Source organism: Pyrgilauda ruficollis, unplaced genomic scaffold (assembly GCF_017590135.1).
Source record: "Pyrgilauda ruficollis isolate IOZ18807 unplaced genomic scaffold, ASM1759013v1 scaffold54, whole genome shotgun sequence".
NCBI lineage: Eukaryota > Metazoa > Chordata > Aves > Passeriformes > Passeridae > Pyrgilauda > Pyrgilauda ruficollis.
In genome coordinates, this window is record NW_024527044.1 from 3764938 (window position 1) to 3783079 (window position 18142).

Here is an 18142-nt window from a genome sequence, read left to right on the forward strand (position 1 = left end):
AAAAACACTTCTAAAATTACATTCTGCTGAGTATTACTACTTCTAAAGAACTGTTAATCTGTTCAAGTGTTTGCATTGCTCCCTAAAAGACAGTCAAGGGAATAAATACTTCTTCTAATACGATATTAACAACTTGCTTTAAAAGCCACAGTACTTGGAAAAAAAAGTTAGCATTAAAGGTTTCTTCTTTCTACATAAACCTTATTTCAAAGCTTTGACTCTCCTAATTTTCAAGAGGTTTTTGCACTGTTTTTCAATGTATAAGAGCAAAGTGAAGGGACTGTGAGCTGATATACTTGCCAATGCAGACACAGTAATGAAGTTAATCATCTCTCATCACTGTTTATTTACATAAACAAATACATTTTCCAAAACAGACTTAATTTTTCCTCTTAAGAAGGTCCTGTTAAAACTGTATTTCTCCTTGCATGTGTACAGATTTAATTCTTTACCCTTGCTCCCTCAGTAGAGAAATAAAATAGTTTAAAAGACCAAAACAAAGCAGAAACTCACTGGGGAGATGTATGACAGAAAAGATATGAGGGCATTAGGATACAACCTCTACACACCTGAATTTGGAGTTCTGCTTCTCACTTGAGGATATACCCTTTTTTTTTTTTAGTGTGGCCTCAATGAAATAGTGTTTTTGCTGGTTATATGTGAAATTGCACTTCAAGAACATCCCTCTTTTTTCTTCTGATTAAATGAGCATAAATAAATCTAGATTAGATACTGATAATAAAGTGAAGTCAATCTGAATCAGATGCCTAGAAGTCAACGGGCACTGTAAAGTTTTACTGCAAGACATTAATGAGGACAACTTACACCCTAAGGCAAAAATTAGAGCAGCACTTAGATTTCTTTAAAGTGCTAATTTTAAGCTAGAAAGGGGAAGTGCATAAGATGTGGTTATGACTATAGAAATTAACTCAACCAGATGAAAAAAGCACCTAAAGCTGCCAGCAGCAACTTCAGAGAAATTGACTACTTTTTTCATTTTTGGAAAACAAATATTATCAACATTAAATTTTCCTTCCATTAAATCCTCCTCTTTGAACATCATTTGAAGCAGGTAGCTGCAACATTCCTTGGCTTTTTAAAATCAACAACAGAATGATTAAGACCACCATAATATATTCATATGGCCAGTGGCTACAAAGTGATAAAAACACAGTAACAATTTCTTGACTGGAGTTATGACCATCACCATAACCCTCTAGAAAATCCAATTTACATTGTAAGGCAACTTTTATTATATATATGCACAGCTTCTTACTTATCTGTCACAGATTAAGCAAGAAGATGGCAATCAGTCTTGAAAAATCTCACATATTTTTGTATTCAAAGAGTTGTTTTACTATCTGGTAAATTATATTTCCTCTCCAGCTATGAAATTCAGCATTCTACACAGCATTTTCTCAAATGTGCTAAAACCTTGCATGTCAGTAAATCCCCAAATTTACAGCTGTAGCTGATGATTAAAATCTCCTTCAACAAGAGATTCAAGATCCACATTCACCCTTCCTTCTCATTTTTGCTTTCCTTAACACATCCAAGAATATTGCTATTTTTTGCACACTTGATATTTTGCACACTTTTACCTCTGGACCTACATCTTTAATGTCCTTTCTGTTCCATGCCTGTGACTCTATGATTTAGTCCAACACCCCTGCAAGGAGCAGGAATGTCTTGAACTATCTCAGGCTGCTCAGAGCCTCATCCAGCCTGGTCTGGGACACTTCCAGGGATGGGGCAGCCACAGCTTCTCTGGGCAGCCAGGGCCCCACCACCCTTGCAGAAAAATGCTACCTTACATCTATTTGAAATCTACAATTTTTAAATTTAAAACCATCACCCCTTGTCCTATCTCAACAGGTCCTGCTAGAGTAAAGAAGCCCCCTTTAAGTACTAAAAAGCCACAGAAAGGTCTCTCTGGAGCTTTCTCCAGGCTGAATAACCGCAAGTTTCTTGCAAGTATAAATTTAATTTTAAAAAAGACATCTTTGCCTAAAACCATGTTATTATATCAACAAGTGCTTCTACAGCCTTCCACAGTCCTAGTGAGTCAGTGCAAGCAGCTGTCATGGAATAGTGATAACTACAAACATTATCAAAAGCACACTGTGGGAATGTTTCAGGGAACTGAAAATACCAACCTGCTATTAATTTATTTTCAACAGTAAGAAAAATTTCAGATTCTCCCTTTCCCTAGGGACAGAAACTGAGAGTCTTACTTTCTTGGTGATTAATCCCATAAAGGTATGCTCTGATGGCTTCTTTATAGGCATAGAAGAAAATGTAGTAAGTCTTAAATTCCAATGTATAAAAACATAGATTTTTAAAAATACAAATATTCATAGCGGGAATTAGGATCTAGAGAATAGCACACTTGAAAGTCAGCACACCCCTCCCAGTGAAATTTTAGTGCTTGTCTATAACTGAACAAAGGCCCAGAAAATTAAGTTTTATCCTAACATCACTTGAGAGAGTGCCTGCCATCTGCAGCCTGAACTAGAACTGGTCATTGTTTTCTGAATAGAGGTTAATAACTGTTGGACAATGAAAGTATTTGTCTAAAATTAAAAAGAAAATTTAAAACCCACTGCTTCTGGTAGGGATCCACATTGAATGCAGTCAAACCCCACCCACACTTATTATTTAAAGGATTCACTGTTGTTTTTCAACTCCCCCCCCATATGCCACAGAAATAAGATAAAGAGCACAGCACAAGAGGGAAGGCTAAAGCACTGCCAACGATTGTATTTAGCTGAAGCAGGTGCTCACAGCTCTTTTGATGGTCCCCTTGGTGACACGATTAAGAAAAGTAAAATCTGAGTACAGAAAAGCTCATATGAAGATTTCTCAAAATAACGTGAAAATACCATACTAGTCCATCTGAAATAACAGGACTCACAAGGCCTTGGCACAAGGCCTTGACAATTCCACAAAGCACATCACAGAACCATTCTCCAAAGTAATTGTTGTGTTTACCTATACAGTACAACCAAGACCATCACAAAAACTCAGCCAAAATTAATGTGAAATTCAGTTCTCCTGTGCCATCACCATCAAATCATGCTACAAAAATCATGCTACAATCCTCACAAATATTGTGATTGCTTCCCAAAACTACCACAAGTGGTAAAAATGGACACTCAGTGCAACTGCTAGAAAAGTTACACAGCCTGGTTTACACACAGCCACGTCCTGGGCATGCTGAGCTGTGATGAAGGGAAGATGCTCCTTTCCTGGGAAAGGCAGAACTGCAGGAGGAGTCAAACATCTGCCACCCAAGATGTATCATCTAAACTGATCTGGCTGAGCTCAGCCATTTTTTGCACTAACACGCCTCCAGTTCTAGGGTTGAGAAATGTCTTGCTTGTAAACCAGATTCAATGAATTCTGCATAGAGAAATTCCTGTTCTTCTTCCATCCACATGGTCCCAAGTCCTCACTCATGGCAAGTTAGGAATCACAAACCAAACTGCAGGTGTCTGCTCCTCACAGCCCTCTCTGACTACAGGATGGGCAAGAGGCAGGAATCTCCTTGATGGAGCAGCACTGAAACTTTGGCTGCCCAAGCAGCAGTGAGCTACAATGTGTAAAATCAGATTTTACAGATCAGTTCCCCACCAGAAATCAAAATAAAGTTGCTACTACATGCTCCCATGAGAGGCTTTGCTGCTGACAAGGAATAGTACATTACTTTTGTGACTCAGCTTAAATTTCCCGGACATTTTTGACATCTAAGTCATTTTTCCCAACTGTAGTTGATAAAATTTTGGAGGGGAGAAACAGTACAATCTCTCTGACAAGAAGGTATCTCATTAACTCATTATTCTTCAAAACAGGTCACTTTAGAATCTTACAACTTCATTCATGAAGCCAACACTGTATTTGACTACCCTGCATTTTTTAGGGATCAAAACTCAAGAAATGCTGAACTTGAGAGATTTTCCCCACAAAGACTTTACCTAGAACAGAGTAACTACTGTCTTCACCTGCTCTTTCTGCTTATGAAAAATCACAAGACTATCTTAGTAAGACTTCTGGAAGACAAGAGGCCAAATTGTCTTTCTTTCCTAGAGAAGGCTGGTACTTTCAGAGAAGACAATAAATGCCAACACTGGCAATTGTTCTCAATATCCAATATTGGAAACCTGGACTTCACATCCAGGTATGTCTCCACAGATTCCCTATTCCAAAACAGAAAACCAACAGTGAAAGGTCCTTTACTTGCCCACTCCAAAACTCCACAATACATTCAAGACTTCAATGCCACATGTGGAGCCTGCCCACATAGAAAGTCCATGTGGGATGACAAAGATCCAAACACCCAAAGCTAAACATGCTTTGAACTTCACTCTCAAGACTTCTCTGAAGATGACAAAATACAGACTGACACAAAATACACTTTCATGTAATACGTATTTCTGTAATTCCCTGTGGCAGCACTTAGTTTTCTATTGTTGGAAACAAATGACTATGCTGTTGATTTCATATCTTCAGTTCCTTTAAGTTCATTTCAAATGAGACACCTCTTTAGGTGAGTGTAGGGTGGTCTGCTTATGGCAGGATCACAGCATTTCAGGAAAGCTCCAGAAATGCCTTTACAGCACTGCATCAGACAGATAACTGTCTGAATAAAATAAAGGACTTGCTTTGATGGGCTGCCAACATCAAAAGGGAAAAAAACACTGTTCTTTTCTTAAAACAGTAAATCACCATTGAAAGAGAGAGGAGAAAAGAAAGTGCAGTCCTAGAAGAAAAGTAAATAGACTTGAAAATGCTCTGTTAAGACCTCTGCCACTGGTAGCCCTGCCCATAGGTAAAGAGTAGCTGTAGTGAGAACAGCAGGATTACTGATAAGGAAAAAACCGTAAGACATTTCTCACATTCTCTAGAATATCTTTGTTTCTCACTCACAGGCATTGCTTGTTTTTCTGTAATAAAAACTATGCTCCTATGACCTACAAAGTTAATTAACTCCACAGAAATAACAAACCTAAATTGAAATAGCATTCCTTATACATGTAAGTCGTGAGGATTATACCACCACCTCTGTACCATCAAAAAAAACTAGCATGAAGCTTCATAATGACCTTAAATAAATATTTATCTCTGTGTTTAAAGACAGGGAAATTTCAGCACAGACATGCAGCAGCGTGCCTCAAGCTGTATAACAAGGGGTTTTCCTTAATGCAACCAGCCATCTCATTACAGTCTCCTATTAGGAGCCTCCAGAGAGTTGTCTGGTCTAGGACATATTAGGATTAATCTAATAATTCCAGTCTTTCTGTGTTTGCAGATAAGTTTACCACAGAGGCATTTATCACAGATTTGATTTAACACTCCCAACTGAGATGTTGAATCAGGCTTCTAATTTTTCCTCAGTGGTGAGTAAACACTCCAGGAGTCTGAAAATACACAGAACATTTTACCATTAGTCTGAATTTGAGATTCTTTATCAGTGTTATTGCTATTTTCAATATTTGCTTCCCTACTTCACTGTTGATTCTATATCTCTAACAGGAGAAAAATGACGAATAATCATCATTTATCCTTATTTAGGTGTGCTAATGCGTATGGACTACTACTGTGGAGGCTTTGGGTCCATCCCAAAGCATCACCTGCTCTTCTCCTTGAGGTTTGCACCTGCTATTCCCAGCTTCCACAATGTCAGGCCATCACAGGAGCCACATGCAACCACCTCTCACAATACATACGTTAATCTCCAATTGCTCATCCTACCAGAAATGCTCCATGGAGGCTCTTATTTTTATTAAGCAACACCAAGGCAGCTGCCAGAGGGAAAGAGTTATCTATTTCTGTGCTTAACTGTAACTTCAGCAACTTCTTTTTGTGTGCACAGAGTTAAAAGGAAAAACTTGCTAAAGCAAGTTAAACATAGGGAAATACGATTCTCCTTCAATTTTGTAATTTCACTAAATTTACAAGAATTGTGCCCATTGAAGCTGAGAGAATTTTTAAAGATTTTCAAGAATCTCTGGTGTGTTATCAAAAAATAGCTGGTACCTGCAGACAGGCTGTTAAATAGTGTCAGGCACATGCAAGGCTACAAGATTTGGCCAAGAAAAGGTTGTTTAATTGAAGAGCAAACTTCCAGAAATGTGGACAAAGTAACAGCAGCCACATTGCATTTTGGAGTACAATAATATTCTTTACATCATGTACGGAATTTCCAGATATTTGGTATGCTGGGAACTCTCAGGTTGGGTAGTTCACTGAAATCAAATACTGAGATTGTTTAAACTATCACTTGCTCCTGTGAGATGTGGTGCAGAATTCTGCCTGGAGATCTTGTCACTGGCAGCCCCCACTCTGATACACAAAATCCATCCATAAAGGAGGAACATCAGAACACAGAACACTCCGTGTCATGCAGTGATCTCAATGCAGAAACATAATCCATGCTTTTAGAAGGAGTATAATCCCTAAAACAATTTAGAGATACATAATAGTGTAATCCATGCTAACAGTATAGATCCAATTCTTTTCTGAACTCTACAGCACACTTGGCTATTCCAAAGCACTTAAACTATCAGTTTATAATAGCAGGATAGTATTTCTACACTTTGTAAATATCACAGAACCTTTTAGCTCATTAAGGCTATCCATTTTCAGAAGATAATTTTAATTAAATTATTGCCAATTCCACTAAAGCACTAAAAAAAAAAAAAAAACCAAAAAAAAAAACCAAACCAAAGAACAAACAAAAACAAAACAAAAAAACAAACAAACAAAAAAAAACAAGGTATCAAAATACTGAAAAAAAAACCCCAAACAAACAAAAAAATGGGTTTAAAGTTTTGCTAATGCTCCACTAATGTAAAAGTACATCAGGAAATATGTGCTAGACATGTGTATAAACTCGACAGTATTCTGAACTGCGAATTAACATGCTACCTTTTGCACTAGTTTAGTGTAAAGTTTTTGACAATTCATTCAATAGTGGGTTTTTAAAGTTGTAATGAAGTAAGCTTCCTACATCTCATCAAAAAGTGCAATCACTGTAATAGCACACGGAGCTAGGCTCAACCTAAGCCTTGGCCAGATCTAGATTCAATACCAGCAATTAATATAAAATTATTTTCTGCCTGATTCTGGAGAAACAACGTCAGTGAAACCAGCTGTAGTTGCCGAGTTACACTGATGCAGCACATGAAACAAGCCCACTCTTCCAGCCAGTGACAGCTCTGCCTGTGCCCAGAGTCACAGAACCACAGAATCATTTCGGTTGGGAAATATCTTTAGGATCACGGAGTCCAGCCATCAACCCAGCACTGCCAAGCCCACCTCTAAACCATGGCCCTCAGTGCCACATTTACAGGTCTTTTAAAAGCCCGCAGGGATGATGACTCCAGAACTGCCCTGGGCAGCCTGTCCAATGCTTGACAACCCTTCCAGGAAAGAAATTTATTCAATCTAAATCTCCCCTGTACAACTTGAAGCCATTTTGCCTTGTCCTGTCATTTGTTACTTGTGGAAAGAGCCCGATGCCCCCAGCTGTGCCCTCCTGCCAGGGAGCTGTGCAGAGCCAGAAGTTCCCCCTGAGCCTCCTTTTCTCCAGGCTGAGCCCCTTTCCCAGCTCCCTCAGCTGCTCCTCATCAAACCTGTGCTCCAGACCCTTCCCCAGCTCCGTTCCCTTCCCTGGACACGCTCCAGCCCCTCAATGTCCTTCCTGAACTGAGGGCCCAGAACTGGACACAGGATTTGAGGCACATCCTCTCCAGTGCCCAACACATGGGAATGGTCATTTTCCTAAACCTGCAATTCATACTTTTGGATGGATTTTAGAAAGATAGAAGAGAAAAAAAAAAAAGTCACACCAACAAGAGTCTTTCCAATGGAAAGTACAAAAAGGTCAAGTAAGCAATATTATCATAGCATAATATAATCATACTTTGCTAAATTCTCCAGCTTTAAGCCCTGCCAGCATTTGCTTTTAAGGTGAGCAAACTTCCAGCTGACAAAATCCACGGCCTTCCTTCCCAGCCTGACAAAGATGGAAGAGATGCTTACCCTACAGTCAAGGACAAGTCAGAAGCTTTATCAAGTAAACTCATCAACCTGTATTGTATCAAAGCCTTCCATGAGAAAAACAGAAAATTTTAGTAACCATGTTTGTGGAAAAAGATCACCAGAGCTTAGAGAAAACATCTGTAATCCTGGAAACTGATATTTTATGCTGCTGCTGCTAACCAGCATTCACAAAACAACTCTATGACTTAATTAAAAATTTACAAAAGAACGATTTGTTTAATTATTGTCTAGCAAATCTCTGTGGAGTGCAGCAAAACTAATAAGATTCAGGTGAGTTTCCATCTGTGGCAGCCAATAAATCTTTCTGCACCAGGAGAAATGCTGGCAGTAAAAATACCAGGGAAGAGGATAGAAAGTGAACCTTGAAATTAGGTGTGGTAAAGAAAATTATTCTCCCATGAAGACATACACTAACAAAATCCGAACAGAATACTGTGTCAGGAATATTAGGTCCTTTCCAGTAATTTTAGTAGTTCTCATCACTATCTGGCCATTAGCATAAAAACCACATTTCTGGGTTCTCAGACTTGAGGAGGAAGTCTGGGATCAGGAAGAAGGTTGATGGGTTCTATTTGCAATGGAGAACGGGGATACAGACTTGAAAGAGAAGAGGAAAACGGACGAACAAAATAAATCCCCCAAAAATTACACAGGAAGGGTGGGAGAGAAGAAAAAATGAAGAGTCATTTCCTGAATGATCTTGGAATATAACAAAAATAGGAGATAACTCAGGAAATAAAACACAGTAACAGTCCTTCCAGCAGAGACTGAATATTCCCCCAGCTGATATCCAAGCACAGAGAGACAGTGTGAGCAAAGCATGTGGGGATGCTGCTCCAGGAGGTCTCCTCAGCCCCAGTACACTGCTGAACCACAGAACCACCTCATCACTAGAAGGAAAATCCACCTATCTCTAATCATTTAAGTAATCCAAGACCTTTTGTCATCCACAGCTTCCTACAGCTTTCATTGTTTATTTGACACAGTGCAAAGTGCTCTGTATGATTGAGATGTGCCAATGGTACTTTCATCTGATACTGGATAATCCTTGTGTTATCAGAGAGTAATTACCATTCCCTTGCCTGAAAAATAATGGATGACCTTGGGAAGGTGACATCTGTATTTTACACCACCCCCACCCTTTCATTTCCAAGCTGAAATGCCCTAATCAGTCCAATTAATCCACATATGGAAGCTGTTACGTATCTTTAATCACTCTTGTTACCCTCTTTGCAATTTCTAGTGCTGGCAGAAAGAAAAGAAGAAGAGAAAACTGAAAGGAAACAGAAAGGAAACAGAAGCAAGAATAAAGTTTGCTTAAACAGTACTCTTTAGAAGGTTAAATTACTAATTAGCAGAACTTGCCAGCTACGTCCAGCACACATACAATATTATTTTCCTAGTACACATGGGGATTTGATCTGGAATATAATACATTAAAAACTGTTTAATTTATGTTCATACAACCATTGGTATCAGTTATATATATCAGTTTATACCATAGTCCCTAATCCTGCCTTGCCAGTGGCTCATATGGACATTTATGGGCTAGAATTTAAAACAGAATTCTTCCCTGGGTGTTACGGTTGTTACAGTTTCTCAGTTGCAAGAAACCACAGATTTAAGCAAGATTCTTGAGCCAAAAAAGCCTCCAAAGGGGAAAAAGAAAAAAGGCAGCAACCATTTAATAGCCATGACACAGATCTTTCCTCCTCAAGTTTTGATTCCACATACTGTTTCCAGAACATCTTAAAGACAGTGAGTCCTAAAAATTAGTTGTGAGTTGTTCACTGTGTGAAACAAACTACCAAACCAACAAACAAACCCATTTCCTTCTGCTAGCCTTAAACTCAATCATTTCACTACCTATCATGTTGCTTTGCAGCTATGAAAAAATACAGTGACTATTCCTTCCCTTGTTAGCATTTTCTATACTATTATGGCTTTACAGGTTTTTAGCTGTCTAAAAAAACACTGAAACTATCCTTAGCTGTCTCTAAACTAAACAACTCTCATCCATTTAATCTCACTTAGCACAGGAGCCACAACCTCTCTGTAGTCAGCTTTTTCACAGGTATCTTTACTTTGTATTTAATTCCTTTTGTGTAACAGATTCTGGCAGCTACAGAGTGGATCATTTCCAGAAAAAGGAGCTTAGTGAATGTTATCTTCAAGCCAGGTTAAAAAGGACTGTCTGTGTATTTCTTAATCCAATCTGAACACAGAGAACATGAAAAACAGGAGGAGACACTCTGCTGGTCTTCCAACCCACATCATCTCCACCAGAAACAGTTTATACACTAACTTACATCTGTAAATTTTATTTCCCCAAGGCTGAAGATTTCCTGTGAGACACAGAGCTATGGAAGCACTATCATTTGTTGCACAACAAATTTCACTTGTAGGTGGTAAGAAAATATAAGTGCACCCTTTTCTGTACAATTATACAGGTATCAACACACACTGTAACAGGTGCAGAGTTCCACAGCAGTGAAACCAGGACTTTTCAGGAAATATCTGTTTCCTACAGAAACAATTGTGCTACAGAGATCATGGTTCAATGCTAAATCATGGTTATGAGAAGAAATGCAGGGAAAAATGTCAGTGCATAATTTAAAATATACCACCTCTTACTTATATTTACATATATAAAAACTTTTAAGCAAATTACTTCAGTAAGAAGAAGAGCAGTAAAAGTTCTTGATATTCATTTAATCTTACCTGTTCTTGAGACTTGCATACAGAGAACTTCACATCCAACTAAAGCACAAATCTTTTCAGCTTATTAAGATATCTTCTCTGAAGATGGCAAGTATGAATGCTAGTCCCATGGACACTGACATTCTTTCAGATTTCCAGGGTTTCATCCCATGCAGCTCTCTCAGTGATGATTTAAAGCTGCTGTCCCATTGTCAGAAAAACAACAGATGTCCCAAAGAACTGATACAGTGCACTGGAAAGCCTGAACACACAAGATTCCTAATTAAAGTAATAGGGCATTATATAAATATATCTGACAGACCACAATGCCTGAAAAATGTGTTTATTCTTGCCATTACAATTAGTGGGCTAAACCTGAACTCATTCTGCCAACACTGATTAGTATTGTCTGTGGCCTGCTCAAAGTGATGATCACAGATGATTCGGAATTCAGTAGATGTTAAGATGGTGTCACTTCACACAATGCTCATCAACCCTAAATTGCAACAACCACATGAAGTGGCTTATCAGAGTAATGTAACTCCCAATGTAACTTGGGAGTTAAACCTTCAAGGAAATGAAAATTTTAACCGCAAAGCACTTTGAAACTTGGCCATGTATTAGATTTATGTTTTTGAGTCTTCTCAGCTAAGCCTTCAGCTCCATTTTGGGGAAGTATGTGTAGATCTTCTTGTGGCTTTTTTGTTTAGGGTTTTATATGCTTTGAAGAAAAAACACCAGGACGTCTCTCTGACATCCAAAATGAATAAAGCAGCTTGCATTATAGTATTAGTATTCCAGATAAAAACCATCCTGGGTTTCCCACCCAGTGAAAACTTACTTTATGAGGTAAGCTATAAAAAGCTAACACATGATACTAACAAAATGAAATCTCAGCAAGACAAAACTATAGGCCTAAAGTTAACAGCTCAAGATGTAACACTAATCTTCATTATTATCTAATTCTTCATGGTATTTTAGGAGCATCGGACTGGAAGGGACTTCCAAGGTCACCATGTGCAGACTGCTGCTTCTCCAAGAAATTCTAATACATTAATTCCTTCCTAAAATGCAAGTTCTGCCTTAAGGCAATCAGATTTCCTCTTTGACCATGGTCCAGAATGTCACTGCTGACAGAACCATTCCCATTTCCAGACCAACTGCATCAACAGCTGCTTCATCTCTATTTACCCCTGTGCTAACACTGTACTCAAAGACAAGTTAGTTTCCTTTCTTAATGTTGTTCTTCCTAGTAGGGAAAAAATAAAGAGCAAACTTATTTACGGAATAGGAAATGCAATGAAATTAAAATTAAAACCCAAAACAAAACAGTAAGCTTTTATATGGATGAGTTAACAAAGGCAATCCCTTTATTCTTTCTCAGCACTTAATTAATTACACTGAAGCCCAGCTCTGTATCTATTTCACTCCCTGGGTTCTTTCCCCCCCTCCTCTGAAGCAGATAACCCAAATTCTACCCTCTAACCCACAACATGTCTCACCAGGGCCTGAAGCAATAGCATACAACACTCCTTATTTCATCCACCACATTTTAGGATGCATTTCCTTTCCCTCAAATTACTACGTAATTACTACGTGATCCTCTAACACATCCGGTTGTCTTCCTCATTAGTCACAGCCAGCTAACTGCTGAGCTCCCAGCACACAGCAAAAATTCTTCCAGCCCATAATGGTATGGCTAAAAAGCTATTTGAAGTCAGCACAGCAGAAATGTGATGAAATTTAACCAATGATATGCAGCCCATACTGTGTAATTCTGGCTGGAAAATTATTCCAGAGTTTGTCATCTTCCAATTTAACCAGCATATGTTTTCTTTTTACCATTGATACTGCCATAAATAACCATTAAGACTGGCATCATGACAAAATCCATGAAGAATAACATGCTTACAATATTCTGGTCTAAAACTTGCATTTTCTTCCCTTTTAGCCATTTATTTCTCTAATGAACCACGGGATCTGTTACATGTCTTCTACAAAACTCAGGTATTGAAGAAGGCACAAAGTGCGACCTTCCCTTGTTAAAACCTATTTCCATTTACTCCATTTAACATATACCTCCATGTCTAACTATTTTTTCCTTCCAAGATTTCCTCTTACATCCTCCATGTGAATCATATTATCCTCACAATTAAATATAAATAAGACACCTTGTATTATGAAACCCTACAGCACTATTTCTGACTTACAAGATTGAAGAAAACATATAAAATGGTAAACACACTGGAAATCTAATTTTTTGCTGGGTGTGACAGTGGAAGATAAACACCCCTCTGACTCGAGCATATGAATTTTGCTCCATATCAACTAACACCACTGCCCTCACTCAAAGGAAGCTTTAATTCATAAATAAAGACAGAGAAAATATTTGCTCTTGTCTTATAGTTTCTTTCTCTTTCCTACTTTTAGATGGGAGAACAAGTTCTGATACTTGTTTTGCAAGGTCTAATTCAGCTTTGTGTCTTTATCTACGCTTGTTGACATTCAAGTCTACAGTTTCCATATCTACAGTGCACACAAGGTGAAGAGTCAGGTTGCACTCAAGCAGCTTTTAATTGAACTCTGATGACCAGGGCTGATCCTAATTCAAAAACATTCAGACTGCAAAGCTTGTGACTGACTTTTCTAAAGAGAAGATGCAGCAGAACCTGTTGGTGGGTGTTTTGCCCTTGACACCAGGGAACCAGGACCTCACAGAACCCCTTCATGTCTACTTTAGTCTCCAACACACCTAAGTGTGAAGACATAAAATTCTATTCACAGCAGCACAAAATCCCGTTTTACTTGTGAAGATTTAGAAGCACGTGAAATGAGTTACAACTATTACTTTCTATACCTCAGTTTATCAGAGATTTTCCTGCTGAACCACAGAAAATTTGTATCGAAAGGAAACAGGTGGTAGAAGGGAAGAGAAATGGCAAATAAAAACGTAAACAAAAAAAGCACAGCCCAAAAATTCCAATGGTACTTAAGTAAACAATGTGAAAGATACTGATCAGCAAATACTGCTTTCCTTGCTCCAGGTGGTCCCTTAAGATTAAATCTCCCCAAAACCAAGATCCATCAGCATGGATATCAAACCCTGAACAAATCTAGCCTACAGAAGAATGAAGGAGAGTTGGAAAAGAGAACTCCTTTCCAGCTGGAAAGAACACATCCCACGGCAGTGAAGGTTACTTTGTGCAGTGACAAACGCAGCAATCGCTGAGACAAATTAGATGGAAGTACATTTTAACCTATTAAAGCCTTTATCCTTTTAAGTGTCTTTTGCAGTTAGTATATTAACTCTTTCTTTAGAAACACAGTTGCTGAAGTTGTTATTTCGTGTAATAAAATGCCATTTCCAAAAGCTTTTGCAAGACTTGGGATGAATTCCTAAGCAAGCTTTGTCCAGATGGAGAACTGTTTGTAAGAAGAATCACCTACCATAAACTGGGCTTGTATTACCATTTTCACAGGAATAATGACCAATATTCAAGTAGTTACAGGATAGAACTAAACTGTCAGGGTACCCTCAAGCTTGTTTGCTGACTGGGAAGAAGGAAATGCCTGGAGTGGCTCTTTGATAGAACTGGACTCCACATTGATAAATGTTTCTTATCCATCTGGTGCTGTATAAGAAACACATTGCTCAGCCTTGCCTGTTCACATAAAATGTCACCATAACCTTTACATTTTGCACGGGATATAAATTTGTAAAAACCAGCAGGTTTGCGCTGAGTTCCAGAAAAATCAACACCCACTCTTTAGTCCTGCTTTTCCTCTTTGAATTTCAGCTTGTTAATAAGGCACCCACAAAGGTCACCTTGGACAGCAATGGAAAGTCAAAAGGAGCTCCTTTCTGGGCCCTGTGTCCTTTCATGACTTTAAAGAGAGGTCTATCAACAGCAGGTGCCCGAGAGCACACAGTGTTTACACGTGGCCAGCTCCCAGCACAGCACAGTGGCCACCAGGCACACACCGAGGCTGGACAGGCTCAGGACCCTGCTCGGCCAAGGTACTTTCTGAAGGTGCCTCAATGAAGCTGAGTCTCTCCACTGGAGCTACATACACAGTTCAGTTCCCCTTCCTTCTCAGGATCCTGTGCAGAGCTGCTTTCTCTGCTTAGGCTGGTAAATAATGTGTTGTAGCATCTCCCACTTGTATTTGTTTGAGGCTGAGGATAGTGCTTTGAACCCTGCAGCTCTCAGGCAGCGCCACATAATCACACACTTGTACACACATCAGCTCCATGCCATCCCCTCACTTTTCTGTAACACTGAACACCAGAAATAACCCAGAAACAGAAACTACTTCATGCATTACAGTACTCATGAACTAAAAGCTAAGTATATTGTACGTTGGTAAGAATAAGAGGTTTTTCTCCCACAGAAGGAACCCACTATTTCCCCCAGCAGCATACAAAAAGGAAGGGTCAATGCTGTGCTAGCACAAAGGTGAGGCAGGCAGCCAGTGCTCCCAGGCTGCAGCAGTGCCTAATGGCTTGGTTGCCTCACACACAACCTCATTCTTCATCTTATGCTTCAAGTCACTACCAAGGTCTAACAACATAATTAGAGGTTTCCTGCAATGAGTGGCAAATGCAGGTGAACTACTTTGAATGCAACCACCACAGCAGTGCTTGTAAGTGGCAAGTAGCAGGGAAGAGGAACAAAGATTAGAAAACAACTTCAACAGCAAAGGGTGCTCAGTATTCACCTAGAAATCACATTAAAACTATTGTTTAAAACACCTGACTTGTTTGAAATTTCACCAGTTCTGATAAGAAATATGACTGCAAGACTACACAGAGTCGACACAGCCATCCAAACTACTCTGTAAGGAGCAACAGTTTAACTATTGCCTGGTGTCTCTCTTCTCCGTGCTCTCCCTCTTACTGTGCCTTCCAACACAGTAAAATCCTGAGAGGGGAAAGGCAGCATCCCCTGACACCATTCGTTTTGAGAATGGCAGACAGTACTGCCCAAGGGATTTCAGATCAAGGATATGCTCCCAAACTAAGGCTTCTGAGAGCAGTGTATGTGGCCAGCACTGACAGCACACTTGCAAACCTCCAACAGAACCAAGGAATAAAAAGCCAAAACTAAAAGACATCAAATAACTTATGTACACATCAACCACAGAGACAGCCAAGAACATAAAGCTGTATCTTCTCCAAAGAGAGCTTCTGACTGTTTATTTTAAATTAAGAAGCAAAAACCATATGGCAAAAATTTAAAAAAAACTTCCATTATGTCCAATTAAGTGAAAAAAATATTTGGTCTATAGGATTTCCCCTAGTATTTATTGACTCCTTTTACTTGGCTTTTATTGTAAGGTCTGCAAAGCAAAGTCTGGAAAAAACTGCACCTGATTGTATATTAAAAAAAAAAGCACTGATTACACAGATTTTTTTTTTTTTTTATGAAATGCCTTACACTTATATGAAACAGGTTTGTGGTTTAATAAGAGGTTTAATTTGAAATCTGAATGTTTTTCTGGGGGAAAAAAAAAAAAAAAACCAAAAAAAAAAAAACCCAAAAACCCTTTCCCAATTTATCTCAGTGACAATTTTCTAAATTAGTTGAAGACCTCCCAGTCCTGCAGTAACCTTCACAGATAAATGAGATAAATACTCATTCCTGTATCTATGTTTCTATTTTTATCAGGAGAAATACTCCTTATCAGGAGTGTCTGAAGTACAAAACATTGTTTCTATACTTGTATTTTCATTTTGGCCAGCTCTGTAAATAACAACATGCAAATGTCAAATTTCTTTGCAGGTCTTTGCAAATCATGCCTTCACAAATAAGCCTTCTCTAAAAATAAAAGCTCCATCCCATACACACACACAGAGGAACAATTTTAAGGTTCCAACTCTCATATGTCTTTGAAAGGAAATCACCAAGAAACAAATTCAAAAGTTTCTGTAGTGGAAAGAGCACAATAAGAGGGAAAAAATTTTTTTTTGAGAAGGCTGATTGTTTTCATCGATGTCACGAGCTGCCTGACACATTCAAATATTTTGTTTAAAATAATCAGTGTAATGGACTATAATGGAACACACTTTGTGCGGAATTACGCAACAGAAAAGGTATGCAAGTTTAATCAACTATTACTTAGCATATTCCCTGCCTGAAGTCAGGCAGCGTTCGCACTACAGCTCACACATTCCTCAGCCCTGTAAATGACCCGAGATTGCCATCGCAGCCCGAATGACACTGCAGTGATGCTGTCCCCTCCCAGCCCGGCAGCACCGGCTCAGCCTAGGGACAGCGATCCGATCTGCAGCAAAGCGACCCAAACGCTGCTGCGGGCAGCAAAAACACAAACAAACAACAAACCCCAAACCTCCCAGCCCTGCCTGAGCAACGCGGAGCTACTCACCATTCACGGCTGCGGGAAACTGAGCCATCATGGTCCCGATTGCGCCCCGCTAGCCCTCAGCCATCTGCAACATGAAAACATCGTGCCATTAATAATGCAACAAGGGCAGAGCCGAGCGGGGCGCGCCCGGCCCCGCTTCCCACAGCAAACAATGCCCGGCCCGGGCTGCTGCTGAACCAGCGGCATCCACACCGGGGAGCGGCGGCGGGATTTATTTTGGTCTCTCTCTTTTTTTTTTTTTTTTTTTGTCTAGGGTATGCAGCGCAGTCCCGAGCCTTGTGGCAGTTCTTAAAGGAAAACCGTACCAACTGTTGGGAGTGATGCGCACAAACAGCTCCCGGCTCGCCGGGACGTATGGCTGAGCCCCAGCACATCCCTCCCCGGTAAATATTTAGTGTTTCATTTAAAAAAAGTTCAGTGCTCAGCTCCGTGAGCGAAGGCTGCTGCTGAGCAAAGTGGAAAACCAATTATTATTCAGATTCATCCACTCCAACACTCCACGCACTATTAACAAAGAAAACACTCTTACATGATGTATTCTGAAGAAAGGGCTTGTCCCAATAAAAATCTGTCATCAGCCAGTTTTGCAGAAGCAACACAATGAAGTTACTCCTTCTCCTGAGCTACTGCATAAACACTCAAAAGCAGCATTTAAATGGGGTCGCAACAGAACTAACTTTCATAATAAATACCAGAGAACTAAGATTTTCTTTTTCTAGTACACATTCTTTCAAGAGTACCCATATAAAGAATTCTTTAGAGTCGCAAAATAGTCACTAATAATTATCTGAGGGAAAAGCATGAACAATTCACTGCTTTACAAATATAGAACTAAGACAATGAAGTGAGCTTGGGCTTTGGAAGAGATAATTTTACTGAAATACTGAAATTTATACATCATTATCATTTTGCTCTCTGTGGACAAACTATTGTACAGGATGAAGCTAGAAAAATGAAATCTTTATTTTAATTAAAAGAAACATGAATCACA

The 18142-nt window shown here is 39.2% G+C and overlaps 1 protein-coding gene across 4 annotated transcripts in view; it reads right to left on the minus strand.

The window, feature by feature from the left end:
- Window positions 1–18142, minus strand: part of ITSN2 (intersectin 2) — an 80866-nt gene that overhangs the window by 50326 nt on the left and 12398 nt on the right. For all 4 annotated transcript variants that reach the window (XM_041480802.1, XM_041480803.1, XM_041480801.1 and 1 more), the window contains exon 2: window positions 17152–17215. In XM_041480802.1, the coding sequence (XP_041336736.1) occupies window positions 17152–17182 (31 nt within the window). In that variant the 5' untranslated portion in view covers window positions 17183–17215. The remainder of the gene's footprint in view (window positions 1–17151; window positions 17216–18142) is intronic.